The 18,457-nt window shown below is 40.5% G+C and overlaps 1 protein-coding gene across 2 annotated transcripts in view; it reads right to left on the minus strand.

The window, feature by feature from the left end:
• LOC146168531 (uncharacterized) overlaps positions 1-18,457 on the minus strand; it is a 68,789-nt gene that overhangs the window by 33,773 nt on the left and 16,559 nt on the right. Inside the window, exons 34-69 of one of the 2 annotated variants that reach the window (XM_083388833.1) lie at positions 18,282-18,396; positions 14,850-18,028; positions 14,413-14,439; positions 13,800-13,948; positions 13,356-13,542; positions 12,913-13,200; positions 12,658-12,717; positions 12,374-12,501; positions 11,675-11,911; positions 10,962-11,226; positions 10,318-10,463; positions 9,990-10,170; positions 9,236-9,655; positions 8,953-9,093; positions 8,727-8,878; positions 8,441-8,618; positions 7,318-7,947; positions 7,042-7,173; positions 6,806-6,936; positions 6,477-6,657; positions 5,808-6,104; positions 5,398-5,421; positions 5,203-5,247; positions 4,991-5,136; positions 4,729-4,906; positions 4,238-4,525; positions 3,923-3,952; positions 3,772-3,855; positions 3,292-3,437; positions 2,794-2,971; positions 2,296-2,583; positions 2,019-2,048; positions 1,868-1,951; positions 1,360-1,505; positions 860-1,037; positions 260-547 (exon numbers count right to left, since the gene is read on the minus strand). In XM_083388833.1, coding sequence (XP_083244959.1) covers positions 260-547; positions 860-1,037; positions 1,360-1,505; positions 1,868-1,951; positions 2,019-2,048; positions 2,296-2,583; positions 2,794-2,971; positions 3,292-3,437; positions 3,772-3,855; positions 3,923-3,952; positions 4,238-4,525; positions 4,729-4,906; positions 4,991-5,136; positions 5,203-5,247; positions 5,398-5,421; positions 5,808-6,104; positions 6,477-6,657; positions 6,806-6,936; positions 7,042-7,173; positions 7,318-7,947; positions 8,441-8,618; positions 8,727-8,878; positions 8,953-9,093; positions 9,236-9,655; positions 9,990-10,170; positions 10,318-10,463; positions 10,962-11,226; positions 11,675-11,911; positions 12,374-12,501; positions 12,658-12,717; positions 12,913-13,200; positions 13,356-13,542; positions 13,800-13,948; positions 14,413-14,439; positions 14,850-18,028; positions 18,282-18,396 — 9,357 coding nt within the window. The remainder of the gene's footprint in view (positions 1-259; positions 548-859; positions 1,038-1,359; positions 1,506-1,867; positions 1,952-2,018; positions 2,049-2,295; positions 2,584-2,793; positions 2,972-3,291; positions 3,438-3,771; positions 3,856-3,922; positions 3,953-4,237; positions 4,526-4,728; positions 4,907-4,990; positions 5,137-5,202; positions 5,248-5,397; positions 5,422-5,807; positions 6,105-6,476; positions 6,658-6,805; positions 6,937-7,041; positions 7,174-7,317; positions 7,948-8,440; positions 8,619-8,726; positions 8,879-8,952; positions 9,094-9,235; positions 9,656-9,989; positions 10,171-10,317; positions 10,464-10,961; positions 11,227-11,674; positions 11,912-12,373; positions 12,502-12,657; positions 12,718-12,912; positions 13,201-13,355; positions 13,543-13,799; positions 13,949-14,412; positions 14,440-14,849; positions 18,029-18,281; positions 18,397-18,457) is intronic. The other variant, XM_083388836.1, reaches the window with a different exon arrangement.

Genomic DNA, 18,457 nt, shown 5'->3' on the forward strand with positions numbered 1-18,457 from the left:
ATTCAGGATTTTTTTAAGATCGTTACTTGTTTTTTATTGTGTATGTATAGCCTAATTAAAAATTTATTTAAAGGGACGATAAAACTTGCAATCGTGATGATGGTTTTATACCTAAATGTTACCCTAAACGTCGATTGTTAATAAATTACAGAATCCTGCGCGGGTACTGTACTTCTGTCTTGTAGATTTTAAACAACCCGTGACATTAAATAATTGTTTTGTTATATACATTAGTGCCAATCTTTAGCCGGCAACTTACATTGACAAATGATTTCTGTCAGTTTGGGAATATGATCTTCGAGTCCAGGGAAACTGGAACGGACTTCCAACAGATTTGAATCGTTGACCGCCGGTTGCACTGTCTCCTTTATCTTCTTTACATCCGAATCACTCGCTGTCGGTTTCCATGGCACCACCAGGACAACCGCCTCCATATCCTTCACGTGATGCTTGGTGATGATGTCAGGAGTGTCGGGAACGTCGATGGTGGGAACATCCTTTGACGTCACGACCACAACAGCCACTTTTCGTTTGTCAGGTTTACTTTCTAAAAATTTATTATGGTAAAAAAGTTTCGACTTGGTAAAACCAAAGTAACTCTGAAAATAAGCTTGCCACTGCATTAACTATCTTACATTTTTCAAGAATTTGAAACTTTTGTGATTAGCTTTTAGGAAACGTCTTAGTGCTTAGTTGTCGAATAGGTCAAATTGGTTATGTCGGTTTACGGACTTACGTAGCTTAATAATAAGTTGCAAAGCCCAAAAAACAGTTGGACACCCTACAACTTTTATAGTATATTGCTAATAAAAAGGTTATAAAATAAAGTACACGGTTAATTGTTATATTTTTCACAAACCGTTGACAAAACGTTGTAGAATCTTGTTTATAATTGGGGCAGAAGGATGTCTCAGCTTGTCAGGGTAGGTTAAGTTCTCGATAGCTTCTTCAAGGCTCTTGCTTGTATTAAATGTGTTAATAGGGAAACCGTGTGGGAATGTGTGTTCTTCTTTGTCGTCGTAGAAGCTTACGCCAACCTGCAAGCAATTAATGTGTAAAAGTTATAACAAGTTTATTAGGGATAAATAAAATTCTGCCATAAAACAACTTCCACTCAATACAGTCAGAGACAGAGACTGAACAAAATGGGCCATATTTTGTCGTGTTTAACGTTTTGCCAACATAGATTTGTTTTGTCGAGCTTTCTACTCTCAACATTACTAAACCATGCATCTCATTACATACATTGTTAACAAAAAAGTAAAATAAAATTTTATTTTTACCAATTCACCGTCTTGATAATTTTAATAAAACGATGATATGCGTATCCAAATATTTGTAGAAAGTCTAATTGCTTACCCGTGTCTTATTATTGCCAATATCAAAGCTTTTAATTAACTTTTTCAAAAGCTTTTTATATTCGTGAATTGGCGAGCGAACACCAATTGGTGGAGTTGATCCATCCAACACGACAAGTAGATCCGTCGATGGCATTTCCGTACATACTGCGAAAAAAAAATACAAAACTTTCAAGTGGCACAAAAGTACTACAAATCTGTTGTTGAAATACAAATTTCCTATTAGTTAGAGTTGAACAGAGCCGTTTCGTCCATGTCTCATTGACGTACGTGATTATGGTAAAGTTTTGTGTGCCTTCTGTTTTAACATATATATTATAAGGTCTCAGGAATTATTAAACTTAATATTATTCATTCAAAAATAAGTTTTGTAATGATAACAATTTACCACATAAAATTGTATATACAACAAAAATTAAATAAATTCTTTAGATTAGACAATTGGACAAATTTTACACAAGTTTTTGATTAGACAAGTTTTTGTCTCTATATTCATTTAGCTTTATCACCTGGACTAGGTGTGGTAGTCCCTGGAGTTGTTATTGCGATTATGGTTGGTGCCGTGCTTACTTCAGGAGGTGTGATGCCAGTTACTATGATAACGAAAAAGATGATTTTGTCTATCAAAGTAAATAGTTAGCAGAAATTAACAAATTTCACCTGCTTCGGTTGTTGTTACATTCAGCGGATCTGAAACAATTCAAGAAAAGATAAATAATTCAGTATTTTTTTCCTTTTCCTAAGATCTTACTTGTTTTTTTAATGTGTATATATCTATTAGCTTAATTAAATATTTATTTAAAGGGACGATGAAACATGCAATCGTGATAATTGTTTTATATTTAAATGTTACTCTATTGTTGATTTTAAACAAGCCGTGACATTAAATAATTGTTGTTCAAATAAATGATACGCCAATATCTAGTGAGCAGCTTACATTGACAAATGATTTCTGTCAGTTTGGGAACATGATCTTCGAGTCCAGGGAAACTGGAACGGACTTCCAGCACATTTGAATCGTTGACCGCCGGTTGCACTGTCTCCTTTATCTTCTTCACATCCGAATCACTCGCTGTCGGTTTCCATGGCACCACCAGGACAACCGCCTCCATATCCATCACTTGATGCTTGGTGATGACGTCAGGAATGTCGGGGACGTCGATGGTTGGAACATCCTTTGACGTCACGACCACAACAGCCACTTTTCGTTTGTCAGGTTTACTTTCTATAAATTGATTATTGTAAAAAAAGACTTGGTAAAACCAAAGTAACTCTGAAAATTAGCTTGCCACTGCATTGGGCCTAATTATCTTTTATTAAATTATCTTGAACACATGGTTGTTTTACCTACAGTAAGACACCCTAAAACTTTTAGTATATTGCTAATAAAAAAGGTTATTAAACAAAGTAGATGGTAGTTATAATTTTCACAAACCGTTGACAAAACGCTGTAGAATCTTGTTTATAATTGGGGCAGAAGGATGTCTCGGCTTGTCAGGGTAGGTTAAGTTCTCGATAGCTTCTTTAAGGCTCTTGCTTGTATTAAATGTGTTAATAGGGAAACCGTGTGGGAATGTATGTTCTTCTTTGTCGTCGTAGAAGCTTACGCCAACCTGCAAGCAATCAATGTGTAAAAGTTATAACAAGTTTGTTAGGAATAAAATAAAATTCGCCGTAAAACAACTTCCACTCAATACAATCAGAGGCTGACACAGCAAAATTGGCCATGTTTTGTTGTGTTTAACGCTTTGCCAACATATATTGATTTCATAGAGCTTGTTGCTCTCAACATTACTGCACCATGCATCGTATAACATACATTGCTAGCAAACAAATAAAAATATATGTTTCATTTTTACCAATTCACCTTTTTAATAGTTTTAATAAAACGATAATGCGCATTCAAATTTTTGTAGAAAGTCTGAATGCTTACCCTTGTCTTATTATTGCCAATATCGAAGCTTTTCATTAACTTTTTCAAAAGCTTTTTATATTCGTGAATTGGCGAGCGAACACCACTTGGCGGTGTTGATCCATCCAACACGACAAGTAGATCCGTCGATGGCATTTCCGTACATACTGCGAAAAGAAATACAAAACTCCAAAGTGGCACAGAAGTAATTTGAGTCTGTTGTTAAAATGCGAAACTTCCACTAGTTAGAGCTTAACAGAACTGTTTCGTCAATGCTTCATTGACGTACATGATTATGGTGAAGTTTTGTGTGCTTCTGATTTAGCATTATATATATATGTTATATATTATGAGATATGCGAAAATATTGAACTTGATATTTTTTATTCAAAATCAAGTTTTTAAAGGATAACAATTTACCAAAAAAACTTATATATACAATAAAAGTAAATGAGTTCGTTAGACGAGTTTTATGTCTCAAGATGCAGTTAACTTAATCACCTGGAGTAGGTGTGGTTGTCCCTGGAGTTGTTATTGCAGTGATGGTTGGTGCCGTGCTAACTTCGGGAGTTGTGCTGCCAGTTACTATAGTAACGAAAAATATTGTTTTTTTAATCAAAGTCAATAGTTTGCAGAAATTAACAATTTTTACCTGCTTCGGTTGTTGTTACATTCAGGGGATCTGAAACAAATCAAGAAAACACAAATAATTAAAGATTTTCCTAAGATCCTTACTTGTGATTTAATGTGTATATATCTATTGGCTTAATTACATGTTAATTTAAAGGGACGATTAAACTTGCAATCGTAATAATTGTTTTATGTTTAAATGTTACCTAAACTTCTATTGATAATAATAAATTGCAGAATCCTGCGCGAGTACTTCGGTCTTGTAGATGTTAACAAGACGTGACAGTAAGTAATTGTTGTTTATAAAAGTTATACCAATCTTTGACAAGCAGCTTACATTGGCAAATAATTTCTGTCAGTTTGGGAATATGATCTTCGAGTCCAGGGAAACTGGAACGGACTTCCAACAGATTTGAATCGTTGACCGCCGGTTGCACTGTCTCCTTTATCTTCTTCACATCCGAATCACTCGCTGTCGGTTTCCATGGCACCACCAGGACAACCGTCTCCATATCTTTCACGTGATGCTTGGTGATGACGTCAGGAGTGTCGGGAACGTCGATGGTGGGAACATCCTTTGACGTCACGACCACAACAGCCACTTTGCGCTTGTCAGGTTTACTTTCTGTAAATCAGGAAACGAGGAAAGCTATATTCTATAGTCTTATTTTACTTTTATAAGTTAAACATAAATAATGTTTGGCTAGTCAACTCAATTTTTTTCAGAGTAAAATAGTTCTACGACTCAGACTACACCTAAAAAAGAAACGCCTAAATCCATATTATACAATATTTTTTTAATGATACAGACTAGTACATTTCACAAACCGTTGACAAAACGTTGTAAAATCTTATTGATATTAGGAGCAGAAGGGTGTCTTGGTTTATTTGGGTAAGTTAGATTTTCGATGGCTTCCTCTAGGGTTTTGCTTGTGTTGAAAGTGCCAATGGGAAAACCTTGTGGGAACGTGTGATGTTCGCCTTCATCATAAAAGCTAACGCCAACCTTTACAAAAAAAACTTAGAATGTTGAAAAGAAAAGAAAAAAGCTTTGAATTTTGAGAGGATAATCATTTGTCGTAGATCTTACCCTGGTCTTATTGGTTCCAATATCGAAACTTTTAATCAACTTTTTCAAAAGCTTTTTATATTCGTGGATCGGAGGAGGGACACCAACTGGTGGTGTGGAGCCATCCAAAACAATCTGTAGATCCGTAGAAGGCATTTTCGTACAAACTGAGCAAAAACATGTTGCTTATGATTGCCTATGAAAAGTTGTAAACAAGCAAAATTTTCTATTACCTGGTTGCTTTGTCGTAACTTCCGTCGTCTTGTAAACAGTCGTGGCTACAACGGTAAAACAACTTCTTGTATGACACAGTAAAAATGTTGAAGATTTTCAAACTTTTAAGGGCAACAAAATTTATAGGCATAATTTATGAAATTAAAAAATGTTATCAGTATGATGATTGCATATATGATGTTTTAAAAACTTACCTTGAGTCGTTGCTGTTATCGGAACTGTAACAAAATATATAGTGCATTACTTTTAGGCATAAATGATGTTGGGTACATTATTTATTTACGCACAAACCGTGCAAACAAGTGCTGAATCTGACCTTAACCATTCAAGTTCGTTACGGCTGAGATAATTTATTCTCTTACCCAATTTCTCAAGTTGTATAAAGCAATTATTCAATCAAAAAACAACACTAGAATGAATAAAATACAATAATTACATTCCAAATTTGAACAGTACGAAATACTGATACTACTTTTCTATTCAGATTTGAAATATAGAAGTTCATTTGATGGCCACACATACCCCCTTAAACTGCCCCCTTGGTGGCAATTACTCACAGGTAAAACAAAATCATAAAGCGCGATTAGCGAACAATGCGACGTACCAGAACAGATGAGGTCGCGGATCCGGTTGGCCTCTTTGGGAAGACTCGCGAGTCCGTGAGGCACCGCGACGATCCGGGATCGCGCAAAGTCCTCCGTCGAGTTTATGATACTCTGCGTGGCGCGGATGAATCCGGGCATCATCGGAACAGCGACCACGAATATTTCGACTCCGCTCTGTGAGGCGGACTTGAGAACTTCCGGAAGTCGCGCGGGCGCATCGAATGGCGCACCCAGCGGTGCTTTACGCATTTCCACGATGGCCACTTTGCGCGCGTGAGGTCGACCTCCTGCGTCAGCTGCGTGGAACGATTTTATGATTAGCGTCTGCATTTTAATTTGGGACGTTCTTTTTTAATTAGATAAACTGCTGCAGATATATTTGCAACCCGATGAAGACGACCTTGGCAAAAATACCATGGTTCAGGCCACAGTTTAGCAACTTAACCCCACAGCGGACAAAACCTAATACAACCAGGTTGCAGCGGATGTACTAAATTGCAATTCTTCTTGATAACTACGTTCACTTATATTTTATTGTTTAATAGAACGTGCAAAATATGCCTAAATACATTTTATTGTTGACCATACCGAAAGTCAAGAACACCTTGACTGTTTCCAAAATACTTCATCCATACATACTTTAATTTTTGATTACTTCCTCAACTCACGTCCAAACTTTTCGTCCAACGCTTCTTCTATTAATTTTGAAAAATCTGTTTTCCTGTATTGCCCGGGGTAATCCAGGAGACTCAACGCATTTTCCAAAGCGGAGGGAGTGTCGAATGATCCAAAAGGGAAACCCCGCGGGAAAGTATCGTACAAGGAACGATCGTAAAAGTAAACAGCGACCTAAATAAATAAAATAATTACAGAAGAAAAGCATAGCGCATGACTTAACTAACTTAAGAAACTACAGCATAAAACATTTCGAGAATGCACACAACAGTATCGCACACAACTGTCATTTGCTATGCGAAGAAGAACTGTTGCTACAAACCTCGGTTTGGTTTTTCCCGATTGGCAACTGCTCGGTCACGTTTCTTAGAAGTTGAAGGTGTGGCGTTTTGGCATCAGTCACCGAACCATCGAGCAGAAACATAACGTCGGTGGCTGGCATCGAAGTGCATTCTTAAAATAACAAAGGCATATAAATATAAACACAATCTGCAATGTAGGCCAATTAAAATTAAAGAAAGTATTCAATAGACAACTAAGCCTTAGTTGTGTACTCACCTGGTGTAAACGGGCCAGTTGTTGTTTCAATTCTTTGGGTCGTAAATATTTCGGTCGTTTCAGTCAAGAACGTTACTTCAGTTGTAACTACGTGGGTTGTTTCAGCAGCTGTTGTTGTGCGAACAACGTGGGCTATAAAACGAAACAGAAATATTTAAAATGACATGGTGTCGTCGTATTGTTCTGTTTTTATACACATTAGGGTGAACAATTCAAACAAAGGTTAGACATTTTAATAAAATTACTGCATATTTACAGTTTAAGAAAGATACTCACGAAGGCATATCAAATCTGTAAGGTTGCTGACTATGCTTGGCAATTGTTGGAAACTCTTTGAGAGCACAATCACGTCACTTTTGTTCAGCGCAGGTCTCACCACGTCAACATACGCCGCCAAAGAGTCGCCCATGTCCTCATCTGGTGGAATCACCAACGCAAATACTTCTATGCCGTGTTTGAGTGCGGCCTTCAAAACTGCTCCAACTGAAAGTGAATGCGAGGCGCCGATTCCTGGGGATAAAATAGGTGCTCCGATTGGGGATCCACCAAGTTTCATCGGAGGTCCACCACCGGCTCCAATCGGAGGTGGTCCACCACCAACACCACCCATTGGAGGTCCGCCACCACCTCCCATTGGAGGTCCGCCACCACCTCCCATCGGAGGTCCACCACCACCTCCCATCGGAGGTCCACCACCTACACCTATAGGAGGTCCACCATCGCTTCCGATTGGGGGTCCACCTCCTGGTGATAAAGAAGGTTCACCTTTCATTGTTGGCATTCCAGGAACTATTGGAGGATTAAGCCCTCCTACTATTGGTGGACCCGCCCCGAAGAACGCAAACGAGGGTTCTCGGATGTCGATTACCGCCACTTTTCTGGCATGTGGACGTCCTCCTGCCGATTCTGTTGAGTTAAATATAAAACAAGAATGTTATCGACAGGGCAGTGCATAATTAATAGGTTGCTCAGCAACAATTTTGATGCATAACCTTTTTTGTCACAATATGTGTTTTATATGTTGATTCAGCTATGTGCAACGCATGTTTGGCTAAGAAATATTTGGACACGATCGAGTAAGCATAACCCGTAAGCAGGGCGAAATTAGTTTATGTGTATTATTAGGTCTATAGGACACGTTGCAAAAAGTACGAAGTTTGCTTTCACCAAAAAAGTTAGTTCAGGCCTTTAAAAGTCAGTTAAACTGCTGTAGGATTACTGAATGGCATATCTGTTTAATTGAGAAGTTTTCATTTTTGTGTAAGCAAATACATATGGATGCGAAAGAGATATCTAACCTTATTTTTGACATAATTAACAGTTCATTGTATGGTTTTCAACCACGGACTGTTGGGATTGCGATACTTGTATTATTCTGCATGACACCTGTTTTGCGTACCGGAAAACTTTTGCGTAAACGCTTGTTTTATTTGCGGACTGATGCTCATCTCATATCGTCCAGGACGCCGAAGATTGTTGATCGCAGTTTCAAGATCTTGATGAGACTCGAAACGACTAAGAGGGAATCCCATCGGGAGGTGACCTTCTAAAGTATCTCCGTAGAAGTAAACGCCAACCTGTCAGCAATTTTCATTCTCATGATGCGGCCATACTTTATTAATACTAGACATTTGGCGGGATAGACAACAACACAAAGTACATGTCAATCAAATTCAGTAAATTACATGTGTGTTGTTTGGTCCAAAGATGAAGTTGCTCGTAAGGTTGCGAAGCAGTTCCTTATAATAAGGAAGAGACACAGTTGCGGCTTGTTCGTCCGTCCTTCCGTCAAAAATAAAAAGTATGTCGGTAGGAGGAATTGTGTCGCAAATTGTAACTGAAATAACAAAAAAACAAAACATTAAATTTGCGTTTTCAAACAACTCCGGTGCCATGTGTTGCATATGGTACCTGGTGGTACAGGCGTCGGTGTTACGGACGTTAATATGGGAATTGTGGTGCCAGTAATTTCAGCTGTCGATGCTGTAGCAAGGGTAACGGCTGCCGTTGGTGTGGTGGAAGCTGGTAGCGTAGTGGTAGTTTCTGGAAGGGCTGTTTAAAAATATATACATGGTCAAACTAAGAAAATAATACACGAATTGTACCACGTTGATTTGTTTCTTTGTTGTTCTATCTATTACGAGTTTTAATAGCGTTAATTGCGTGAGGTACAAATTAACATGATTTTTCTTACGAAGACAAATCAGGTCTGTCAGGTTCGCGGCCACTTCTGTGAGTTCTGAAAAGCTCTTCTTCAGAACAATTACATCGGACTTGTTCAGGGCCGGTTCGACAACACTGACGTAATCGGCAAGGTCCGGGCCCATGTCGGCTTCTGGGGGAACCACCAAGGCCACGACTTCCACTCCAGCTTTAACAGCGTTGGCAACCACCTCATCGACGCTCAGCGATGGAGGACCAACAATATTAAAATCCGGCATTTGGGGAAGGCCTGGAAATGAGGGCGGTGGTGGTGTCCCCATTCCAGGAGGAAAGTCCTTTCCACCATTTACAAACGACATTCCTGCGCCAGGAGGGGGCAACGGGGGCAGTTTGGGCTCACGGATGTCGATGATCGCTACTTTTCTGGCGTTTGGTCGCCCACCCGCTGCAACTAAAGAGAATAACAGCATACTGTAGTAGCAAGCTTGTATACTATCAGAGTGTGCTAAAGATTGACACCGGTTGCCACGAGCGCGATAGGCAACAACAAAAACTCACGAAGGGCAATTTAAACACGCTCGTGAAAAGGCTAAAGACATGTTTTGAATGACATCCTGCATGGGCTACAATACAAGTAAATCTGAATATGATCGATATTTGTCAACTTTCGAATGTTTGTCAGCAGCAAGTAGTGTTTCTTTGTTTAGAGTTATCGCAGAATAATTAGCCATGTAAAACAAATATGGTTGTAGCGTAACCAGTAAATCCTTGCAAGACTATCTCACCGGTGAACTTCTGCTCCAAGGTTTTTTGAAGTGTTTCTGCAATCTCGGGAAAAATTCGCCCGGGTCGTTTGAGTTTGTCAATTGCGTCGTCCAGATCCTGACGGGTATCGAATCTGCTGAGCGGAAATCCCTCAGGAGGGCTCCCGTACACTTTATGGTCACCGTAGAAGTACACGCCAAACTGGAAAACGTATCAGATTTTATACACAAGACTTTTTATCTGGTTTCTTAAATCAGCCAAGTTGTAACTGGCCAGTATTGCAACGAAAACAACGATGATTTAATTTATAATATACTTTGTGCCTGCTAAAATAAAAAAATGAAATACCTGGGTGTTATGCGGCCCGAAGACAAAGTTATTGGTGAGATTACGGAGCATCTCTTTGTAGTAAGGAAGAGATGTAACGGCAGCTTGTTCGTCTGACATTCCGTCAAGGATAAATAAAATGTCACTTGGGGGCATCGTGTGACACACTGTTTACAACAAAAGAGTGGTTATGCTTTTAAAAAGTATAAAGCAAAATATAAGTATAAAACAATAAACATCTTAGATTATTTATTTTTAAAAAGGTTTTAGTAAAACGTGTTTTCCAAAACTAATTGTCAGCATACTAAAGGTTTCGGTTACTATAGGTTTGACTTTTCCCCATAATCAAGGCCTTGTTATAAACAGTAAAGTCCGATATTAGCTGGCCTTATCAGGATTATAGTGCAAGCAAGACAAGGCCAGAAAAATATAGACTGCGGTGAGTTCAATCTCACAATTTCGGCCATCACGGGACCGGTAAAAGACTCCTGTTTGCATGGGCTGTTCACTTTAAATAAATGTAAAAAATGGAAAATTGGAGTATTGCTTTAGATTAGAGTAACATAAGGAGTCTGAAACCTATTTTCTGAACATATTTTCATAAACAACCTATGGGACGAGATTTATTTGCAGTTGTGCATGTTTCCACTATCTGCTGCACTTACCAGGGAGAGGCGGTTGCGGCGTGGTGGGCAGGAGTGGTGGAGTTGCGCATACGGCCTGGGAAACGTTGCGTAGAAACACTTCGCTCTCGATAGCGGGCTTGGCGGCGACAATCACTCGACCAGCGTCCGCCACCAGCTTGTGTAGGTTCGGGCGATCCACCGAGTCCAGTCCCAGTGCAATAACTTGAAGCCACGTGCCGCCACGCTGAGCTTCCGCCCTTGCTTGGTTAAGCTTTTCGACCCAAGTGTCGTAGAGGTTAACGTCCTTAATGAAACAGCACATTTTTTTTATCTTTTTTTATCTAGCTTTTTGTTTTTCATTGGCAACTGAATTGTGTTTGTGTTATTATTGTCGGTTTCGTTGCTCTGAATATGTGATAATGGAAATCACCTAGAGCAAGATAAATGTCGACCTGAAATCCTGATCAGTAACACTAGAACACTCTAGCGAAGCTAGAAACTCAGACACAATTAAAAGATCTTAAATGATACATAATAAAATTAATAAACATAGCTTTTTTTACATTTAATCACTTTTATTCAATTTAATAGCTTCTACTAAACTTTGATACCTATAATAATAAATTAAATATCGTCAAACACAACAAATTACAAATAGCTACATAGACCCAAAACACGATAAAATAAGAAAAAACTATATGGTTGGCCAAAAATCGTTGTGCAGGATCGGGACAGAAGTGCTGGGAGTAAACCTTAATTCTTCCATCGGTGAAAACTGCAATGACGAAAGGAACGCCAGGACGTCTTCCGATGTCCGACGGGTGCAACGCTCCGTCGATCAAATGTATCAGCGCCGCATACAAGTTAGTTGTTCCCATGAACATCTTGAGTTGCCTAATTCGCGCAATCATGCCTGGCTTGTTACGCTTGTAGGTGGCCAAGTTCCATTCCTTGTTGGTTTCGTCGTTGCCGAACTCGATTAGGCCGACCTGCGAAGCGTAAAGCGATTCCTGGATGTTGGATATTACGTGCTTAAATATAACATTTCCGCGAAACAGATACGCCTATGCTAAATCAACTGATTATGCGGGAGATGAAAATGCATATAGGGGATGTGAGTAACATGACACCTATAAGTACATATAAAAACATTTGAAAACCAATGTAAATAAATTAACTTACAAATATGTATTATTTTAATACAAATCTGAAGTATTATTAATTATGTAATCTAAAGCAAAGGCTTAACAATTTACTTAATCTGAGTGGAATATAACCCGGTACTTCCGACTTGGTGAAGCCTTATGTTGCTTTACTTAACAATACACAATTACTTTTACCAAACAACAAAAACAAAATATCCAAATTAAAAGTTTAAAACAAAAAAGTATATAGAACAATAAAATACAACTACACAAACCAATAAAACACATATGACAATAAAGTGTTACCCTGGTGGAGTCTGTGGCAATGTCAAATGAGTCAACCAGAGTTATTAGAATTTTCTTTAGGATCTCAAATCCAGCAGGCCCTATGCTTGCAGAAGCGTCAACGACGAAATAAACGTCGACCTCACAAGCTAAAAAAGCAAGAAATATTTAGGTATGATGGCACATTAAATATTTTCTATAGTCTTATGCAATTTAAGTAGGCTATGGGGTTGTTACTAACCACGACATAGTGCCATTTTATGGTAATTCGATCAGAAGTTATGCTCAAATTAACCTAAGCTTACTTGGCGAAGGTGGTGGCCGCAGTTTAGGTGTAGTTGTGACGGCCATTGTTGTTGGAATCTCTAAAAGCAAAAATATTTTGTTTTATTAATACGATAATAGATTTGATAGAGACATAATATTCTCTTTGCGAGAAGGTTCGAGGAAATTTTAACTACATTTCGACAAATAGTTTATTATTGGCAAGTTAAGGAAATGTAACAAAATAAGTTATTCTAGTTTGATTTTTGCCAACGGTATATTAGGGTGTTCCTGACCTGGACAAACTGCATTGGTGATGTTCAGGATGTTATCACGGAACTGTTCGCTTCCGCCGTTGAAGGTAAACATCTCATTTGGAGCCACGGCGCCCATCACTTGCGTCATGAGCTCATCAAGGAGGCGCTGTGGTCTCGGTCCCTGGGCTGCGGCCACCCCGACCACCACCACTTTGCCCCCCAGGTCCTGAACCCGGGAAATGTACCGGGGAAGGTTGACGTCGGCCTGCCCAGACCCCTTCCTTGTTGCCAAGAGCACAATCACCTGGGGAACGCCCGGACGGGATCCTGCGAAAAATATATAGTACCGTGAAATCGGAAACAAGTTTAAAAGAGTGCAAGTCCAAACCTGGAAGTGAAGGTTCAGCAAAAACCTATACTTTTTATTTCGTGTAAGGCGAAATATTGTTGCTGCATGAATGGTTGTTACGCATATTTTTTACCTGGAATTCTACCAGACAGTCCAGAGAGTAGAACATCCAGGGCGGACGCGAGGTTAACTTTTGGCGATGTAGAAGTGTCCTTTAGGTTATCGATGGCATCCCAGGTTTCCTGGAGGGTTCGCGGAGCGAGGGGAAAGTAATATTTTCCGCCCATTCCTATACTCTTCTCATATCCTATCACGGACATCTATAGAAAAAGTCAGAAAAATTTACGAACGTTTAGTCCATTTTATCTATCATTGATACAGGTAGGTAGCTTATATAAGCATAAAAGTAGCCAAGCACCTCCAGTGGGTTTTGACCTTTTTAGTGTCGTTACACCTGAAAATAATTTTATTAAGGGGTAGGCTAATTACCCGCATTTAAGGACCACCTATCTACAATGAAAGCTTAAATATACAGTATAAAGACAACCAAATAACAATAACTAAATAGTTTACCAACCCTAGTTTTGTCCGGTGCGATTTTAAAATGTTCTGCGAACGCCTTTAAAGCGAGTTTGACGTTCTCCCCATTCACTCCACCTCCTTTTCGCATCCAGTTGGAAGCGTCCACGAACCAAGTAATGTCCAATTCGTCATTGTAGTTACACGCTAAAACATATACCACGAAAAATCATTTTTCGCGATTTAGAACCTAAAGGTATAGTTTGCCTAAAATTCCTGTGGTAGGCTGTTCATTACATGACAAAGCAAAATAACAGTTAAAGTTTAGTTCTGTATGTGTGTAATGACTAACATAAGCTAAAAGAATTAAGCGAAATATAGGCTACATATGACACTATTTTAAGAAGTTTGTAACGCGAAGAAAGACACCAAATCAACGGAAGACAATTTCAGTTCAAGTTTGTAAGCTTCATGAATCTACAATACGCCGGTGTAGAAAAAAGAAAAACATATTGTTAAAATTCCTCTAGCAGCAAAAGGAATCGCTTTGAAATATAGTAGGCTCACTGCAACACTCCTATATTTGAAATAATTATATATCACAATTATGACATACAACAAAGTGTAACATACCGGTATATGTAAATATCAACATTTAATTACAAACTCACCTGCTGTTTTTCGAACTTCCGGTAAAGCTGAAACAAAACAAAAAGCATTTCAAGCACATTTAAATGGCGGACAGCTGACCTGAAAACTTAGGGCTAGTAACATTTCACACTACCTTGTACCAAAAGCACACGCCATTATCTTTTTATACTTAGATTGATCTAAATCCTACGCGTTTAAAGGTATGTGCATTTAAGTCAAGTAAGCTGAAATTTTGCAGCTTCCGCTTACGCTGGTCAGCATAAATTGTGAAAGGTAAAGCCACAGTAACACATTTTAATTTTGGATTCATAATGGAAAATCAAGATGAAGACACACAATGTGTTATTACAGTGTCGTAATATGTTTATGAACCTTGGTCATTAAGGAAACAATGCCGTAAAAGTTAGGGTTAGCCAAAACTTATCGCTACGTTTTACTCATATAATTAGTCTCTCACTTATCGGAATACTAGGTGTGGGAGGTGCAGTTGCGGCGGTTGTCGTTCTCCCACGGGGGTAGCAGATCATGTCGACGAGTTCCGAGGCCAGTTTCTCGGGCGCCACGTCATAACGCAGCTCCAGCTTGGCTCCTTCAAGCGCGTTGCTCCAATCAACGCGCTGCAAAGGTGTCGCGTCGTGGAATATGTGTCCAAAATAAGCGAAGACAAACGCGTAACCTTGTGCCTTCATTTGCGTTACCAGCTTAACAACGTTGCGGCCTTTCGGCAATCTCGTAAGAACGATAAAATAGAGCTTGTCGTACGTGTTCGGGCGGAGATGCCGGTTGAACACTAAGTCGCGTCCTTGATTTATTGCCATATGCAGCCTAAGAGCGTTGGGCCTACGATTTGCTTTAATTGCTGGTCGGCCACTGCCGTCGAAGCGACTCAACAGCGCAGTCTTGTTGCTGCCATCTTCGCTCATGTGGACGGTCCACTTCAATGGCCTTCCAGTCATTGCCATTGAAACCCGGGCGTGGTCGTTGCTGCCGTCTATAGGAAACTCCGCGAACAAATGGTAGAACACGGCGTTGATGACTCGTTTTCGCCAAGGGATGTCAACAACAAGGCTATCTACGATTGCAAAAATGTCAATCGGTTGTAAGCAAGACGGTGCTGGAGTGGTTGTAAAAAGAGGAAAGGTTTCTTGTGTTGCCGTGGTCTGGTTAATTGGCCCAGTTGGTCCTGGTGTTGTTGATCCAGTATACTCCAAAGTAGTTGGGCTTGGTGTTGTAGACCCAGTGAACTCTTCCGTAGTTGGCCTTAGTGTTGAAGGTCCGGTAAACTCTACCGTAGTTGGCCTTAGTGTTGAAGGCCCGGTAAACTGTTCGGTAGTTGGCGCTTTTACAGTGGACCCAGTGAATTCTTTAACTGTTTTTGCTGACACCCCTATTGTTGTTGGTCCAGTTGGTATTTTACTGGTTAGACCCGTGGCAGTTGTTTCAGGTATGGTACTTGGAACATGAAATGGGACCCCTGACTCGCACATCATTTTATACACGGTCAAATCGATGTCGTTTCCAACTAATTCCCGCGAATTTGCTATCTTCCTGAAGAAGCCTTGAGGTCCGGCGACGTGTGCTAAATAACTCAATTGGAGCTGTCTGCCGTATCCCAAAACAACAAAGGTGACACCTCTCTGATGCAAGTTAGCTAACACCTGTTCCTGAGCTCCGGTAAGATTTTCTGGCTTCGTGTGCATCATAATAAATACTGACGTATTACGCGGTATTGCAAGGGAGTCGGATTCATTTAGGACCCGAGACAAAGCAGCGCCTAGATTGGGGGTCGGAGTGTCGGGAAGACTCGGGTGTAGAGATACGTCAGACTTCAGGAACTTTTGAAGTCTCTTATTGTCTTCGGGAGTAATCAGGTACTGAGGTGACTCGCCGTATTGAACAATTCCAACACGTACACGGTTTATACCATGTTCGCCTGGAATAAAATTATAGGGGCCGAGCGTTCTGCCAAGCTTGCTTGTTGCGTCCATCATATTCAGCAAGTCGTGGTTGGTCACCCCGTCCGAGTTGTCCCACAGAAAGAACACATCGGTTGGGTGTGAGCAGTAGGTTGGTTTGACGGGAACACGTCGCGGCGCCCTGCAAACCTTCTGTGCCACTTCTTCGTACTTATCAGGCAGATTGGCATCAAAGACGTACAAAATGTTGTCCACGCCGACCGTGTCAGTCCATTGGTGCTTGTCGTGAAAGTTGGAATAGGTTTTTGGCGAAGTGATGATGGTAAGCACTACATCTTTTTCAGCAAGTTCCGCTATGGTTTTCTTTAATGCCGTTTGTGAGCTGTCGCTTGGCTGACTTCCCTGTAGAACTAGGATTGATTTTTGAACACGTTTTTCGTCAAGCCTCGCACCCATTCTCAAAGAACCTAGATTTATCGAAATGTCCTCAAGGGCGTATTGCAGGTCAAACCCGTGAGGGTGTGCCTTGCCGTTTCTGTATACTTTGTTGTTCAAAGTCGACAAAATGTCCCAGTCAAAGTTCTGCGTGACCTTGCCTGCTTGCGGAGTGAACTTAATAACTCTCCAAACCCGATTGGCGGCGAGTGTTATCGACACGGCCGTGTTGCTCTCCGAAATCGTGATGTTGCGTAGCAGGGTTCGAAGTAACGCGAAGACAGCGTTGGTTTTGCGAGTTTTCTCGGCCAGGGTCGGCGCGTTGAGAAGTTCGACGTCGATGATTATCGCGAGATCGGCGACCATGGTACACGATTCCAGTGGCGCAACCGGAGTCGGCGTGTGTGTCACTACTGGCTGTGGGGTTGTAACGCCTGTGGGTGCTGGAGTGGTCGTAATCTCCTCATTGTGTCCCGGGCACAGATCGTTTAAAATGGCGAGCGACACGCGACCGGCTTCGCCCGAGAGTATTTCATTGACGGTATGGAGGTGATAAATATGAACCAGTTCGGTGCCAGCGAAGTGATCGTGATTACCGGCGGCGTGATCCCATATAGTGAGAATTATTACCTCGATGCCATGATCGTTAGCGAATTTAACCCCTGCAGTGTAGTTGCCGTGTGGCTCGCTAAATGTGATCACGAAAATAACGTTGTCGAGCGTTTCACCGTGCATTGTTTTGTTAATCGCTATAAGCTCCTTGGATGACCTAATTATAGCTTCCGTTAGGTCGTTTCGCCGGCTTCTCTGTGATTCTAGGTCGAAAATCGCATCCGTGATAATGCTCATGTTTTGGAAGTGACTGATGTTAAACGATACCTCGATGTAATCGCCGTACTGGTCCACTCCAACGTGCAGAGTCGTGTTAGGTGTTCCGTACGAGTCCGGTTTGATGGCTGCAATGTAAGTGTGCATCACCTTCTTGAGTTCGTAGTAAGATTTGGGCGATACATTATCGGGACTGTGCAGGAGATATATGAGATTTACTTTCCCGTCACAGTATCGCCTGGTCACCGTTACAGCTTTCACTCCTTGCCAACCTGTTGTGGTTGGGAAGGTTGGTTTTGTGACGTTTGGGGTCACTTCTGTGGTTAAGCTTGGGGTCGATGTGACTTCTGGGAGACCTGCTAGCGTAAGAGGTCGAGTGAAGTTGGCACCAAACGAAGTTACGTATGGCGTTGTGGCCACTGATGTACATTGCACGTTACAAGCTTCGGTGCACTCGCTGTAAACACAAATAAAACGTACAATTAAACATTATTTATCAGACACATGATCAGTATCTTCTCAATAAATTGAAATTAATATATAAATTAATCTTCCGCAAGTGTCATTGCTTTAAATGTTACTTATTCAATACATTATGAAATTGTGTGACGTCATGCAGAAAATGGTTACAAAAGTCTTTCAGGAAATTTCTATGTTCCCTCGAATAAACTTATGCCGATTGGTTTCTTGAGTGCAACCCGTATATTTACCATCTGGTTGGTCCGTCATGAACAACCAAGTCGCCCACGTTATAGTATTGGCCGCGAGCGTGGCAAGAGTTGATCTCGAAAACGCATGACTGAGTCTTGCCATCGAACGTCAATCCTGTAATTGGGTGTAACAAAAACAGTACAGCTCATCTTTAGAGAAAAACACTTAAAAGACA

This window comes from Ascidiella aspersa, chromosome 1, assembly GCF_963924565.1.
Source record: "Ascidiella aspersa chromosome 1, kaAscAspe10.2, whole genome shotgun sequence".
Taxonomy (NCBI): domain Eukaryota; kingdom Metazoa; phylum Chordata; class Ascidiacea; order Phlebobranchia; family Ascidiidae; genus Ascidiella; species Ascidiella aspersa.